Source organism: Gopherus evgoodei, chromosome 16 (genome assembly GCF_007399415.2).
Source record: "Gopherus evgoodei ecotype Sinaloan lineage chromosome 16, rGopEvg1_v1.p, whole genome shotgun sequence".
NCBI classification, from domain to species: domain Eukaryota; kingdom Metazoa; phylum Chordata; order Testudines; family Testudinidae; genus Gopherus; species Gopherus evgoodei.
The window spans coordinates 8,440,535-8,457,429 of record NC_044337.1 but is presented as its reverse complement, the minus strand read 5'-3'; the positions used below and the strand labels follow the sequence as shown (position 1 = coordinate 8,457,429).

The 16,895-nt window shown below is 51.5% G+C and overlaps 1 protein-coding gene across 3 annotated transcripts in view; it reads left to right on the top strand.

Annotated features, from left to right (window-relative positions):
• AKNA (AT-hook transcription factor) overlaps positions 1-16,895 on the top strand; it is a 75,896-nt gene that overhangs the window by 32,169 nt on the left and 26,832 nt on the right. For all 3 annotated transcript variants that reach the window (XM_030535589.1, XM_030535587.1, XM_030535588.1), the window contains exons 3-5: positions 183-1,417; positions 2,017-2,091; positions 16,681-16,837. In XM_030535589.1, coding sequence (XP_030391449.1) covers positions 183-1,417; positions 2,017-2,091; positions 16,681-16,837 — 1,467 coding nt within the window. The remainder of the gene's footprint in view (positions 1-182; positions 1,418-2,016; positions 2,092-16,680; positions 16,838-16,895) is intronic.

Here is a 16,895-nt window from a genome sequence, read left to right as displayed (position 1 = left end):
GAGAAACTGAGGCACAGGACGGGGACATGACTTGCCCAAAGTCCCTCCCCAGGCCAGTTGCAGGCCGGGAATAGAACCCAACTCTCCTGAGCAGTTTTGGGGTTGGGTTCATGGGGGGAAATCAAATGAACAAAGAAACCATAGAGCACTTGGTGACAGTAGCACTATTGTTTGTTTTCCAGATGATGGCGAGGAGCTAGAGCATGATGGGACACAGGAGGACCCAACCTCCCCAGCCCATTGGCACCCACAGAGAGACAGGCAGCTAGAAATGACTGAAGAGGATGAGGACCAAGCCAGCTCAGGAGACGTGGAGAGACAGGAGGGGGACTGGGAGGCAGGGAGCGAAGGGGAGGGCTCTTTCGAGGGCCAGTACAGCTCAGAGTACAGCACCAGCCCCGATGCTCTGCAGGACACCCAGGCTCTGTACAGGGACTATGCCAAATCCTTCAGCTTCACCACAGACGGCGGAGAGGAGCTTTCGGGACACTCCGACGTCAGCCCGCCCCCCTCCAGCACCCTGCTGGAGCGCTCCCACAAGCCAAGCCAGACAACCGGAGCTGATGTCTTTGACAGCCAGAGCCAACTCGGAGAGAGCCTTGAGTTCTCCGCAGAAACAGAGTTCTCATTGCCCTCAAGCGGGCACCTGGACAGCCCCGAGCTGAGCCCTCTGGCCGATTCCAGATGCCAAAGCCTGAGCCGGAGCCTCGTGCACCACCTGTCTGTGGAAGACCTTGAGACTGCCCCGAGCATCGACGCAGAGACCTTCCCAGAATCTTCCTATACTGAGAGCATGGAGGATGCCCCCCGAACCATCTCCAAGGCAACCTTTGCTGCTCGAGCTAGGGCATCCCACCGCCACCCTGTCCCTGCAGCCGAGCCTTCGGAGAGCTCAAGGCTCAAGGCAACAGAGGCTCCCCCTTCCCTACGGCACGCTGGCAGCCAGCAGCAGGACCGGGCTCGGAAGCTGAAGAAGGCCCTTTCCCCAGCTCTCCCTTCCAAGTTCATCAGGCAGTCCAGGTCTCTGAGCCCTCGGGGGAACGCCAGTAAGCAGGCAGAGCGGTCTGGCTCACTGAAGTCAGGCCCCGCCAGGCCATCCCTGGCTGCAGCCGAAACCTCGCGATATGGGCGAGGCCAGCTCAACTATCCGCTGCCAGATTTGTCCAAGGTGGAGCCGCGGGTGAAGTTCCCAAAGGACGATCAGAGTTACCGCCCTCCGCGGGGCAGGACTCTGCCCATGAGGGCCAGGGGGTCAGCGAACCCCGTGGTCTTCAAGTCTCCTGCGGAGATCGTCCAGGAGGTGTTGCTCAGCAGCGCGGAGGGGTCCCCGCAAAAGTGCCCTACCCCTTCCACCACCATGGTGCCTGAGGAGTTCAAGTCCCCACAGCAAGCCACTGAGCTGGTGAAGCAGCTGCAGGTAACTTCCACCTCTCACAAACCAGGGAAACCTCACTAGGAGAGAGACCAGGGATCTCTATGCAGGACTGAAATCAGAGGGCCCTCCCTTTTCACTCCTGCAAGAAGCATAAAGGGAATAAATGTTGGAGCCTTCACCTGTATGGTGTCACCTCTGGACTAGGAGACAATGCTGATCGGGGACGCTCATCCCTCTGGAATCCCAGTCAGCACTGCCACGGGGCAGATCATTGCATGGGGTGTTAATGACAGGGCATTAGAATTAACAGTAGGGAAACCAGAGTCACTTATTCAGCTAGAATATTGTGTGCGCATGTGTGCGGTGAGGGAACTAATTTCTGATGTCTTGATTCTTGGTTTGCAGACTAAATTCTGAAGTCCCTATTATCTGAAGCCCTGGATGCATATGCTTCTGCAGCATTTACATGCGCAGTGTATGTGTGTCTGTACACACGCACTGGGCACTTTCATACCCGGTGGCTAACTGCTCCTTCAGCATCCACCCTCCCACAGCCAGACATTTATGTTGCTATATAAATACTCAGTGATAGTAACACCCCTATGTGATCCTGACGTGTGTTCTCCTCCTTCCCCTTCCAGGAGGACTACCACAGACTGCTGACCAAGTACGCTGAGGCTGAGAACACCATTGACCGGCTGCGGCTGCGAGCAAAGGTACAACGGCCAGGGAGCCTGAAACACGCCAGAGATTGGGATAAACACCCCTCATTGCAGATATTTCTCCCAGATGCTTTGGGGGCCATCACACTAGGCCGGCAGACTCTCAAGAGCAGGCTGCATGTGAGATTTACAATAGTAACAGTATTTAAGATGGGGAGAGATCATTATCTCTATTTTACAGCTAGGGAAAGCCCAGCACAGAGAGGTAAAGTGACTCCCCGGGGTCACACAGCAGAGAATAGAACCTCAATCTCTTGCCTTTCAGTCCGGGACTCTAACCACTGGGCTGTGCTGCCTTCTGGCCAGAGATTGCTCAAGATCTGCCCTTTTCCTGGTATTGTGGAAGCCTTGATCTGTGTCAGAAGCAGAAAGTGCCACGGCAGCCAGGAAATTACAGAATAAATTACCCAAGCTCTTCGGAGCTTCTGAAGAGATTCACTTGTGGTTTGAGAGCAGGGTGAGTGTTCTGGTTGGTTCCCATTTCATCCGGCCAGGTTTTCCCTTGTAGATGCAGGAGCTCAAGGAACAAGCAGGGACGCTGCATGCAGGGATCTTAAGCCTTCCCAGGCTGTACCTCCACAAACCAGAGAGGGTGGCTGCGAGCTGCTCTAGTTTATGCAACTCAGGGTATGTCTAGACTACGGGATTGTTCCGATTTTACATAAACCGGTTTTGTAAAACAGATTGTATAAAGTCAAGTGCACGCGGCCACACTAAGCACATTAATTCGGCGGTGTGCGTCCATGGTCCGAGGCTAGCATTGATTTCTGGAGCGTTGCACTGTGGATAGCTATCCCATAGTTACCCCATAGTTCCCGCAGTCTCCCCCACCCATTGGAATTCTGGGTTGAGACCCCAATGCAGGATGGTGCAAAAACAGTGTCACGAGTGATTCTGGGTAAATGTCGTCACTCATTCCTTCCTCCGTGAAAGCAACGGCAGACAATCGTTTCGCACCCTTTTTCCCTGGATTGCCCTAGCAGACGCCACAGCATGGCAACCCTGGAGCCTGTTTTGCCTTTTGTCACTGTCACCATAAGTGTACTGGATGCCGCTGACAGAGGCGGTACTGCAGTGCTACACAGCAGCATTCATTTGCCACTGCAAGGTAGCAGAGATGGTTACCAGTCATTCTGTACTGTCTGCTGTTGTCATGGGTGCTCCTGGCTGGCCTTAGCTGAGGTCGGCCGGGGGCACAAAGACAAAAATGGGAATGACTCCCCGGGTCATTTCCTCCTTTATGTTGTATCTAAAAATAGAGTCAGTTCTGCCTAGAATATGGGGCAAGTGTACTAGAGAACCGGTGTACCAGAGAGCACAGCCGCTCCGTGTCAGATCTCGCAGAAATGATGAGCTGCATGGCATTCTAGGGGGTGCCCCTGCAACAACCCCACTCGATGCTTCCCTGCTCCCCCAACCCTCCTGGGCTACCGTTGCAGTGTCCCCCCTCCCCCATTTGTGTGATGAAGTAATAAAGAATGCAAGAATAAGAAACTCTATCTTGTTAGTGAGATAAAATGAGCGGGAGGCAGCCTCCAGCTGCTATGATATCCCAAGCAGGACATTAAACGGTGGAGGGAGAGGAGCCCAGCATCCCGCTGCTATGATAGTCCAGGCAGTACAGAATCTTTTCTTTAGACATGAAAAGGGGGGTGCTGATGGAGCTCAGCCCCCAGGTGCTATGATGAGAACGGTTACCAGCCGTTCTGTACCATCTATCGGGAATGACTGGGAGTCATTCCTATTTTTACCCAGGCACCCCCGGCCAACCTGACCTGAGGCCAGCCAGGAGCACTCACGGGATGATGACAAGGACGGCTACAAGTCCTTCTGCACTATACCATCTGCCACCGGGGAAGGGAGGGGAGAGGATGCTGCTGTTCACTGCCGCTGCACCGTGTCTACCAGCAGCATGCAGTAGACAGAGGGTGACATATAAAAAAGTCAAGAAACGATTTTTTTCCCTTTTCTTTCACAGCGGAGTGGGGGGTGTAAATTGACGAGATATACCCTGAACCACCCCGGACAATGTGTTTGACCCTACAGGCACTGGGAGCTCAGCCAAGAATGCAAATGATTTTCGGAGACTGCAGGGACTATGGGATAGCTGGAGTCCTCGGTACCCCCTCCCTCCCTCCCTCCCTCCATGAGCGTCCATTTGCTTCTTTGGCTTTCTGTTACACTTGTCACACAGCACTGTGCTTTGGACTCTGTATCATAGTCTGGAGATTTTTTTCAAATGCTTTGGCATTTTGTCTTCCATAACGGAGCGCTGATAGAACAGATTTGTCTCCCCATACAGTGGATCAGATCCAGTATCTCCCGCACGGTCCATGCTGGAGCTCTTTTTGGATTTGGGACTGCATCGCCACCCGTGCTGATCAGAGCTCCACGCTGGGCAAACAGGAAATGAAATTCAGAAGTTCTCGGGGCTTTTCCTGTCTCCCTGACCAGTGCATCCGAGTTCAGATTGCTGTCCAGAGCGGTCACAATGGTGCACTGTGGGATACCACCCGGAGGCCAATACTGTCGATTTGCGGCCACACTAACCCTAATCCGATATGGCAATACTGATTTCAGTGCTACTCCTCTCGTCAGGGAGGAGTACAGAAACTGGTTTAAAGAGCCCTTTATATCGATATAAAGGGCCTCGCTGTGTGGATGGGTGCAGCGTTAAATCAGTTTAACGTTGCTAAAATTGGTTTAAACGCGTAGTGTAGACCAGGCCTCAGGTGCAGTTCTGAGGATCGGGCTCCTGCCAGATTGCCAGAGTGGTTTGTAACTGGTTGAAGCTTGGATTTTCTCTAAGGTTCAGAATCTGCCCCCCTCAGCCTGTCTGCTGATGAGAGGGGCTGTCTCCAGGGTTAATATAAATATGAGCAGTATGGATTCATACCCACACCCCAGTGAGGGCAGCAGTCTGATTTCCATCCCAGCAGCCCGGAGTTTGGTTAGTCTGACAGCACACACGCACATGGAGGGTTAGTTGCTCAATAGAAACCTGGCTCCTAGCAAAAGGCTCCATCTCTAGTCCCCTTCCAACGGCCCAAGCTTTGAATTCGCAGCGTCCTCGCACGCTGCCTCCTGCTTCCTTCCTCTTTCTGGGGAACTGCTGAGTTGCGGTTTAGCGAGTGCAGCGCTGGGGGAAGTCGAAATCTGGCGCAATGTCACATTGCAAAGCTTCTCGGTCTCCCTGTGGGTAAGTCACTTCGATGGTGACTTACCCACGTCCTAGATTCCAAGGCCGGAAGTGTGACCGTCAAGTCTGATCTCCTGGATAACGCAGGCCACGGAACTTCCACGGCGGAGAAGCAGGGAACTGAACCTGGATCTCTCAAGTCCCAAGCTAGTGCCCAAACCACTAGACAATCCTTCCTCTCGCTGCTCCATGGCATTCTGGGGTGTAGCTGTGCTCCATGATACCCCGTCCTCCTAGCTTCGGGGACACGGCGCCTCCTGCTGGTTGTCCAGAAAATTAGCTCTTTTCCAGCTCTAGAGTGCCCTCTGCTGGCTGAGGTCTCACCTGCCGCTGGCCCCCCCATGTCCCTTCCGGACCCCGGTGCCCTTTGCCGAGGGGTTCTGCCCACCACAGTACCCACTCTGTCTCTGGGTCTCCCCTCTCAGGAGAACCCCCCCAACCGTCCTATCCCCACCTTGCCTCAGTGGCTATTACCAGTCACCATCTAGCCCCTGCTCCCTTGGGGCAGACTGCAGCCTATAAACCACTCATCGCCAGCAAGGGGGGTTGGACCAGCTGCCTCTGCCTATATCTGGGCTGCCCCTCTGCAGCCCCAGCACCTTTGTGGGCCCTTAACTTGGCCTGCAGCCTGGGGCTTTGCTAGGCTGGAGTTCCCCAGCTCCCTCTGCCCTTCCCCAGCACTGCTCCACCCTAGATACCCTCTTCAGCTTCCCTGTCGGGTCCTCCTCTCTCAAGAGGCTAGAGAGAGAGTATCTGTTTCCTTCTGGCCCCACGTCCTCTTATAAGGGCCAGCTGGGCCCAGATTGCACTGCTGCAGCCAGGGCTGCTTTCCCCATCAGCCCAGCCTTTCCCCTGCCCCAGCCCTCTCCCAGAGCTGTTTTAAGCCCTTCAGGGCAGGAGCAGGGTAAACTCCCCGCTACACTCCCCTCCTCCCCTTCCTGTTCGAGGCCAAGCCCCGGCAAGAAAAGAGACACCACTGAAGCTGGGTGTGCGGTGCAAAAACACCCCCATGGCCGTTCGTGTGCATTCTGAAGTGGCTCTTGCGTGCCTGCCTCTGGTAGATTCACTTGCCATTAGTATTCTGGCTGAGGACTTTGCACTCAGGAACCTTAGCAGAGACGGCAGGGCTGGTTCTGTGGTACCCTGCACCTGGTGGTGCTGTGCCTGGGTGAAACCTCAGCTTCAAGGCATGTGCTGTGTGCAGATGCACTAAGACGGGGAGGGGGGGACTGCCACCTGCAGTTGTTTCTTTGCTTTGTATGTAGCTGGAACCAATGAGTAATACACACTCTTTCCTGCATAGATTAGGCAAATGATCTGCTGCAGGTGCCACGCGGCTCATTCGCTCTGTACTTCTCTGGTCCGCATCACCATCGCACAGGAGTGGGCAAACTATTTGGTCTGTGGGTCACATCGGGGTGTGGAAATTGAATGGCGGGCCTTGAATGCTCACAAAATTGGGGATAAGGGTGTGGGAGGGGGTCAGGGCTCCAGCTGGGGGTGCGGGCTCTGGGGTGTGACCAGAGATGAAAAGTTCGGGCTGGGGCAGGAAGCTCCAGGCTGGGGCAGGGGGTTGGGGTGTGGAGAGGTGGTGATGAGGGCTCCAGCTAGGAGTGCGGGCTCAAGGGTGGGGCTGGGGATGAGGAATTTGGGGTGCAGGAGGGCGCTCCGGGCTGGGACTGAGGGGTTCAGAGGGCAAGAGGGGGATCAGGACTCTGGCTGGGGAGGCAGGCTCTGGGGTTGGGCGGGGGATGAGGGGTGTGGGGTAGAAGAGGGGGCTCCAGGCTGGGATCAAAGGGTTCAGAGGGCATGAAGGGGATCAGGGGATTAAAGCATGGGAGGGGCTCAGGGATGTAGGCTCCAGGTGGCGCTTACCTCAAGCAGCTCCCAGAAGCACGTCCCCCTCTCTGGCTCCTACGCGGAGGTGTGGCCAGGTGGCTTTGAGTGCTGCCCCTTTCGCAGGTGCCCTTCCCGGCCAATGGGAGCTGTAGGGGCAGTGCCTGTGGACGGGGCAGCACGCAGAGCCACCTGACCATCCCTTCGCATACTACGTAGGAGCCAGATAGGGGATCATGCTGGCTGCTTCCCGGGACAAGCTCCCGACCACAGCTGAGGGCTGAATTGAAAGATCTGACGGGTTGGATGTGGCCTGCAGGCCGTAGTTTGCCCACCCCTGCCACAGCACCTCACACTCCTTAATGTATTTGTCTTCACAACACCCATGGGTGGCAGGCCAGTGCTGTTATCCCCATTTTACATAAGGAACACTGAGGCACAGAGAGCCAGCTCCTCAGCAGGTGCAAATTGTTCCAGCTCCATTAACTTCGATGGTGACTTACCCACGTCCTAGATTCCAAGGCCGGAAGTGTGACCGTCAAGTCTGATCTCCTGGATAACGCAGGCCACGGAACTTCCACGGCGGAGAAGCAGGGAACTGAACCTGGATCTCTCAAGTCCCAAGCTAGTGCCCAAACCACTAGACAATCCTTCCTCTCGCTGCTCCATGGCATTCTGGGGTGTAGCTGTGCTCCATGATACCCCGTCCTCCTAGCTTCGGGGACACCCGTCCCCTTTCGCCTCCCATGCAGTGCCTTACGCACAGGTGCGCAAATGCCAGCCGGGGCCACAGTCGCTCTTTGCCGTGCGCTGCTGTAGCAGGAAGTGCGGCGGGATGCCCCAGAGAAAAGCTGCGGCTGAGAGAGCTGGCAGCAGTCCGCGTGCTGTGATCATCCCAGGGCAGAGGGAGGCTGTGCAGACGGTCTGTCTGGGATGTGGTGCGGGCTGGCTGAGGAGGGGAGGCCCCAGTGAGAGGAGTGACTGGGGCTCAGTGTGGAGGAGGCACTGTCTGTGAACAGAGTTTGTGTCTAGTAGGGGGGGCGATACGTCTGTGAATGCAGCTTGGAGGGGAGCCCAGCCTTGTGCAGGGAGATGGGGTATGGACAGGGCTTGTTAGAGAGGACATTGTCTGGGAATGAGACCTGGGGGTAGAAGGGCAAGTGTCTAGCTAGGCTTGTGGTGATGGAGAGACACCCTCTGGGAGTGGGGGCCTCTGTGTGGTGAAGGGTCTATCGGTGAACAGGGTTTCAAAGTGGGAGCAGGGTACCAGCCCTAAGCAGAGCATGTCCCTCCCTCTTCCTGCTCAGTGTCTGGTCCTCTGTCTGCAAGGCCCCCTCAGGCCTGGTGAAGGCCCGTGCTCCCCTGCAGGGCTTGTCATCTTGGCTTGCACGGCACATCTCCCTCTAGCACTGCCGTGCGACGCGACAGCGGTTGACACTTCTCAGTACAACATCTCACATGCCAGCAGCTCCCTGGGCTCACGTGGGCGCTGTCACTCTGCACTACAGCCTCCCAGCCGCAGGATCACTGTGTACCCGCTCCCAGGCCCCAGTTGGCTGGGGAGAGAGGGGGCCTCTTTCAGCACCATGGCCCTGCAGGCAGACAAGTGTAGGTGAGCTCTGATCCCCCCTATCTGGAGCCCAGACTGGGTGGGTCCCCCTAGGATAATGGATTTGGCAGCCTGTAGATGTGGGGTGGAACCTCTTTTTCCCAAAGAATCCATCCAGCTCTTAAAGCGACAGGGCAGTACCCAGCGCTATTCTCCAGGCTTTCCAGCTGATCAGCAATACACTCTCCTCTCCATCACACGAGAAAGGTTTATTGGTGAACTCAAAGGCTGGGAGGACCGAAGTGCAGCCTCCAGCTGTGCTACAAACATCGAGGAGCAGCTCTGATCTGCTCGAGGTGATGTGGCCTGCAATAATGCTTTGCGCTGTTTCAGCACCTGCCATGTGAGGATCTCAAAGCACATTAGACATTAAACCTCCCCTCTTGAGGTAGGGGTTCTCCCCACTCTACGCAGAGGAATGGAGAAACTGAGAACGTTAAGGACCTGATTTTCGGAACAGCTGAACATCCCACCCCTCCAGCTGTCCATCGGAGTTGCAGGTGCTCAGCACTTCTGAAAATCAGGCCTCAAGTGACTTGCCCAAAGTTACACAGCCAAGTCAGAGCTGGGAAAGAACCCAGGAGTCCTGACTCCCAATTCCTTGTTCTAACCATTAGGAAAGACTAACCCTCAATATAGGGAAAGTAGCATTAGCTTTAGTATAGACCAGAACTAATCACCAGCCGAGAGCATCACTTATTTGTCAGAATTCTACATAGGATCAGCACGGCCAACCCATCCCTCTGGGGAAGCCAACCTGTAGTCTCCTTAGGGAGAGGGCTTGCTGGTTAGGAGAAGACAGAAAGAGGCAGATTTACAAACACTGGCTTCCATTTGTTGTGCGCACAAATTGCAGATGAAAATAATTTGGATGTGCAGAATTGGGGAGTGTTTTGGGCTGGCAGTTTAGGTCAGGTAGCTAGCTAGGTGTCTCAGCTCCATCAGTGATGAGTGTAATATAAATGCCTGAACAGGCCCTGATCGGGGGCGCAAACATGGAAGCCTGCTAAAGATTGAAGGTTTGGCTGAAACTAACAGGGACTGCTGTGCGTTTCCTCTGGACCCCTTCTGGAGAAGCACTGCAGTATCTCTTTAAATAAGAAAGAATCAGGCTCTTAAGCCTGTGACTTATCGTAGTCAGTGACTATTTTATTAGCCCGAAAGGTCTTGCTGGCACCAGCCGCTGCTTTCTGAATCATTGCAAGCGATTAGCTAGTGTGTGTATTTATATATAAAAACATGCACGTTCCCAGGCACGCGCCCCCCCCTTCTGCTTCCGGAGGCAGAAAAGTCTGTAAGGATGGCTGGGACTTCCAACTGCTGGCAGCTTTAGGCTATATGGTGGGAGTGCTGGAGCATTCGCAGGCAGGTCACCAAGTATCTTGGTCGTGTGCTCCCACTTTGGGTCTTTTCCCGCAAATCAGATGTGCATCCCTCTAATCTCCAGAGCGCTTTTCTTTTCTTTCTGTTTCAAGTTCTTATCTTTGATCATCAGCGCATGAAGGCTCCATCTTCAGCTAATGGATCGCCTAGAGCAGCCATTGTGCATTTGTGGGCAGGGGATGCTGGACTGTGCATTACAGGATGCAGTCATCACACCGTGCCCCTGCAGTGTTTGTGTCCAAGCGATGGCACAATGTTGTGTGTCCCAGGTTATCACACTGTGTTATCTCGACGCTGATGTGGTGTCGATGGTGTGCTGGCATCATCTGTCTTAGGTACTTACATGCCCCTCTTCGCTGTAATATGCCCCTCACAATCTTTAATGTATTTATCCTCACAACACCTCTGTGAGGTAGGGCAGGACTGCTATACCCATTGTACAGATGGGGGACTGAGGCACAGAGAGGCTAAGTGACTCACCCAAGGTCATACAGGAGAGTCAGTAACAGAGGAGGACTTGAACCTAGTTCTCCTGCATCTCTGCTCATGTTGTAACCGCTGGCCCACACTTCCTCCCTCCATCACCTTGTGGTGCTGTGTGAAGCATGTGCCCAAGTGAACTCGAGACTCTAATGATCTTGCAGGCTGAGAATCGGGGCTGTCCTGCTGGCTTTGGAACAGGAGCCTTCACTCTCCTCACAACACCGTGACTGTCCCCGGGTCTCATGCTGGCGCTCCTTGAAACTAAACAATCCTTCCAGTCAGTCCCAAATTAGAATAGAAGTCAGCTGTTGAAATTAGAGGCAGACTAGGGAGGATGGATGGTCTTGTGGATAAGGCATTGAGCTGTGGGTTCAATTCCCTGCTCTGACACTGGCTCACCACATGGCTGGAGGCAGGTCACTTTCAATCTCTCTGTGCCTTGATTTCCCATAGCAAAGTGCAGATAATAATCGTCCATCTTTTGTCTGTCTCATCTCTCTAGATTGTGCACTCTCTGAGCCAGGCAACGTCTCTTGGTAGGTGCATGCAAGTCCCCCAGCTCTGTTATAAATAAATACGGTAAATATGTTTTCTGGCTGTACAAGTCACAAAATCTTTCTGTTTCCATTCCCAAGAGCCAGTCTTTTGCTGCATTCCGGCATAAAACGGGCTGGCACCGACCTGACATGGAACAAAGATGAGCAGGCTGTTCACAAGGACAAATCCATTCAACACATTCACCTCCCCTCTGGGTTTGTGCATTGTCCCCAAACACGTTAGTTGTACAGCTGCACGCTCTATCTGATGGATGAGCTGAGCCCATGGGTAGCTCGCAAACTGCTTAACTCTACTGTTGCTGCAAAACATTTGCTGTTTGTAATCCACTGCCTGTGCTTTGTGGGGGAGTCATCGATAGCGCATGGTACTATTCCTGCCTCCTGAATGAATGATTCTCAAGGCCAGAAGGACCTGTCGAAGGCCACATGTGCATGCTTTTGTGAATGTATAATTGTATGAGGATTCACGTGCAGGTATGTATTTGCATGAGTTCCTGGGGTAGGATACGTTCCTCTTCCGTGTAGATCCATGCTCTGTTTAATTAGGTGTGGTGCTGTGCGTCGTGCTTCATGTGTGACATGCATGTTGAGTGACTGCTGTCTTGCGTTGCTGGTTCCAGGCAACATTCAGTGGCTAAAACAGATGAAGAGAAAAGGGCCAGGCAAACAACTGATTCTTTTGTTTGGTGGCTAAACTGAAAAATACAGAAAAAGAATTTGGTTCATTTCTAATCAAAACTGATTTTTTTTCCTTCAATTTTTCTTGCTGAAATGAAAAAACAAAAGAAAAAAAAGGAATTCAGGTTGAACAAAACTTTTCATTCTTGATTCAAAACTAAATGTGGGAACGATTCGTTTCACAAACATTTCTGAATTCTTCATTTATTTATTTTTTTTGGTTGAAACTGTTAGTCAAATTTGACCTGAATTTACGAATAGTTTCAATACCCCCCAAAATACATTTTTCAGCAAATTTACTATTTGCTGCAAACATTTTGCCCAGCTCTAGCTCCAGCTGCCAGCATGCACCTCTCCAGCAACAAGGCTGTCTGGCTGGGCGTACAACATCTGCTGAAACTCTGTCACACTAGCCAGCTGGAAAACTCCTTGGAGCAGTTTTGACCTGCAAACTGCATTTTAGCCACCAACTCTGTATGGAGAGAAATGAGTCGATTTCTGCTCTGTGGGGCAGGCTCTTGGGTGGCTGCTAATGGAAGCAGAAACCCGACGAGTTCCTAGCCAGCTGCTCACAACAGCACTCTCGTGGTCAATGGCCAATACAGCTGTACCATAGAATCTCTATGGCAGGGTTTCTCAAACTGGGGTCGCCCTGAGGGCCGGGCCGGTGCGTTTACCTACCCTGTCCCCAGGTCCGGCCGATCACGGCTTCCACTGGCTGCGGATCGTTGCTCCAGGCCAATGGGAGCTGCTGGAAGCGCTGTGGACCGAGGGACTTACTGGCTGCTGCTCCCAGCAGCTCCCATTGGCCTGGAGCAGCGATCTGCTGCCAGTGGGAGCCGCGATCAGCCGGACCTGCGGACGTGGCAGGTAAACAAACCGGCCCGGCTCACCAGGGGCTTTCCCTACACAAGTGGCGACCCCAGTTTGCAAAACCCTGCTCTATGGATAGTAATTACGTACTTGAATAATAAGAATATAGCCTCAGAGAGATACTACCGACCGCCTGACCAGGATGGTGATAGTGACTGTGAAATGCTTCAGGAGATTCGAGAGGCTATTAAAATAAAGAACTCAATAATCAATTATCCCCATTATTGACTGGGTACACGTCACCTCCAGGACAGGATGCAAGAGATAAAGTTTATTGACACCTTAAATGACTGCTTCTTTCAGCAGCTAGTCTTGGAACCCACAAGGGGAGAGGCAATTCTTGATTTAGCCCTAAATGGAGCAAAGGATCTTGTCCAAGAGGTGAATATAGCTAAACCGCTTGGTAATAGTGACCATAATGTAATTAAATTTAACATCCCTGTGGTGGGAAAAACATCACAGCAGCCCACCACAGAGGCATTTCATTTCAGAAAGGGGAACTACTGTACACAAAACTCAGGAAGTTAGTTAAACAAAAATTAAAGGGTACAGTGCCAAAAGTGAAATCCCTGCAAGCTGCAAGGAAACTTTTTAAAGACACCGTAATAGAGGCTCAGCATAAATGTATACCCCAAAGTAAAAAACTTAGTAAGAGAATCAAAAAAGTGCCACCAACATAAACAATGTAAACAGTGTACAGGAAGCAGTGAGAGGCAAAAAGGCATCCTTTAAAAAGTGGAAGTTAAATCCTATTGAGGAAAATGAAAAGGAGCATAAACTCTGTCAAATGAAATGTAAAAATATAATTAGGAAGGCCAAAAAAAAGAATTTCAAGAACAGGTAGCCAAAGACTCTAAAAAGTAATAGCAAATTTTTTTTTTAAGTACATCAGAAACAAGAATCCTGCTAACTAACCAGTGGGGCCACTGGACAATCGAGAGGCTAAAGGAGCGCTCCAGGGTGATAAGGCCATTGCGGAGAAACTAAATGAATCAGTCTTCCCGGCTGAGGATGTGAGGGAGCTTCCCAAACCTGAGACATTCTTTTTAGGTGACAAATCTGGGGAAGTCGCCAGAACTCAGGTGTGAAATTGCAGAACTGCTAACTGTGGTTTGTAACCTATCATTTAAATCAGCTTCTGTACCAGATGACTGAAGGATAGCTAATGCGACACCAATTTTTTAAAAAGGCTCCAGAGGCAATCCTGGCAATTACAGGCCTAAATTCATTACCAGGCAAACTAGTTGAAACTATAGTAAAGAATAGAATTGTCAGACACATCGTTGAACATGATTTGTTGGGGAAGAGTCAACATGGTTTTTGTAAAGGGAAATCATACCTCACCAATCTACTAGAATTCTTTGAGAAGGTCAATAAGCATGCGGACAAAGGAGATCCAGTGGATATAGTGTATTTAGATTTTCAGAAAGCCTTTGACAAGGTCCCTCACCAAAGGCTCTTAAGCAAAATAAGCAGTTATGGGATAAGAGGGAAGGTTCTCTCATGGATCAGTAACTAGTTAAAAGATAGGAAATAAAGGGTAGGAATAAATTATCAGTTTTCAGAATGGAGAGAGGTAAATAGTGGTGTCCCCCAGGGGTCTGTACTGGGCCCAGTCCTATTCCACATATTCGTAAATGATCTGGAAAAAGAAGTAAACAGTGAGGTGGCAAAAATTGCAGATGATACAAAGCTACTCAAGATAGTTAAGTCCTAGGCAGATTGCGAAGAGCTACAAAGGGAATCTCACAAAAGTGGGTGACTGAGCAACAAAATGGCAACTGGTGTTCAGTGTTGATAAATGCAAAGTAATGCACATTGGAAAATACAATCCCAACTATACATATAAAATGATGGAGTCTAAATTAGCTGTTAGCACTCAGGAAATAGATCTTGGAGTCATTGTGGATAGTTCTCTGAAAACATCCACTCAGTGTGCAGCAGCAGTCAAAAAAGCTAACAGAATGTTGGGCACCATTAAGAAAGGGATAAATAATAAGATGGAAAATATCATATTGTCTCTATATAAATCCATGGTACACCCACATCTTGAATACTGTGTGCAGATGTGGTCGCCCCATCTCAAAAAAGATATACTGGAATTGGAAAAGGTTCAGAAAAGGGCAACAAAGAGTATGGAATGGGAATGGCTGCCATATGAGGAGAGATCGATAAGACTGGGACTTTTCTGCTTGGAAAAGAGACGATTAAGGGGGGGATATGATAGAGATCTATAAAATCATGACTGCTGTGGAGAAAGTAAATAAGGAAGTGCTATTTACTCCTCATAACACAAGAACTAGGGGGTCACCAAATGAAATTAATAGTCAACAGGTTTAAAACAAACAAAAGGAAGTATTTTTTCACACAACTCACTGTGCCAGGGGATGTTGTGAAGGCCAAGACTATAACAGGGTTCAAAAAAGAACTAGATAAATTCATGGAGGCGAGGTTTATCGATGATGATTAGCCAGGATGGGCAGGGATGGTGTCCCTAGCCTCTGTTTGCCAGAAGCTCAGAATGGGCGACAGGGGATGGATCATTTGATAATTACCTGTTCTGTTCATTCCCTCTGAGGCCCCTGGCATTGGCCACTGTCGGAAGACAGGATTCTGGGTAGATGGACCTTTGATCTGACTCTTTCTGGCTGCTCTTATAGAGGGCTTTGGATGGGGGTAACAATAAGGCAAGGACCAGTCCAGAAGAGCGCAGATGGGCACAAGCCCTGCCCTCTGTCTTCACCTGGGTTCATGGGAGCTTGGGTGGGGGAGAATTTGCTACCAGAAATGGAATGAAAGGAAGAGCTTTGGAGGAAACTCTTCCCAGATATTGGTTAATGTGGGGCAGGTGGAGCTGGGTTCTGAGCCATGCTTCACAGTGCGGGAGTGAGCAGATGGCGGGGATTACTGAAATCCAGCTAAGTCCTCTGCCAGCAGAGGAGGGATGAGAGCTGGGAAAGGGGCCAAGGAGGAAGAAGGCAGAGACAAGTGCCTTGGTGCTGAGGCGACAATACTCTTTCTGAATGGATTGCATTTTATTGCGAGGATGTGAAGTGCAACTTAAAAGAGAGGCACAGCCAGCCAACACGGGCATCCTGGTGCCAACTAGTATGGGTATCCTTGGTGCTCCTTCCGGGCTGACAAGGGAGCCAAAGAAAGAGTTTGGCTGGAAAATAGTTTGGGGAGAGATTTCTGCTTTCAGCACTTTATGTGCCCCAAATTTTAATAACGTGTCAAGGTGGATAAGTGTGTGCATGTGTTTGAGTGTGTGCGCATGCAGTTTTGTGCATGTGGGCTACTCATGGATTTGAGTGTACATGTAGATACACATCTTCTGAGTGCTATATTACACTCTTATCCCTGTCCATCCCATCCACCCTGATGCACCCACCCCAATCATTAGCCCTCCACTGATGTTCTGGGAATGTGATGCTGCTGCTGCTGTTCCTTGAGATGGAGATCAGGGTCTTCTAGGCAACGTAAGGGATGGTAGGGCCAGACTGAGCTGGCATTTACTAGGCTCTGCTCTGCTGGCTCAGGAAGGCAGGATGAGACTCCTGCTGTCCCTCAGAAAGCCCACTAGCAATGTGAGAGGCAGGATGAGCAGTTGGTTAGTGGTGGAGCTGGCTCTTCCTTTGACAGAATCCCACAGCTGGTGCTGCTGGATATGCCCCCAGCCGAGCCCTCTCTGTGCATGGTGCTCTCAGCCTCTCCCTGCTTGGGCAGTGGGAGATCAGAGCAGGGAATGGGAGTGGGAGCGGGAGCTCCTTTACGGCAATGCAGAGCATTACGCCAAGGCCAGCATGGAATAATATCCCCCAGACTAAAGCAGCACAAAGAGCTGGTGCTTCCCACAAGCTGTCCCGGTGGATCAGTTGGCATCTGCAAGCCTGATCCTCTGGGTGCTGAGGGTCAGTGTCAGGAGTGACCTGAATTCTCCGCTCTGTTTTCTCCCCGCCCCTCAGGTGAGCTTGTACGCCGACCCGCCGAAGCCAAGTCACAGCGTTCACATGGGGACCATGGCCCACGGCTCCAAGGTCATGGCTTTCAGCATCCCACAGATCCAGACAGCAGAGTTCAGCACCACTCCTGCTCCAGCCCTGCCAGCGGATCTGGATGAAGGTGGGTTTGAGGCACTGGAGTTTGTTAGTGCAACTGCTTTTCCTCTTGTTCTGCTGCC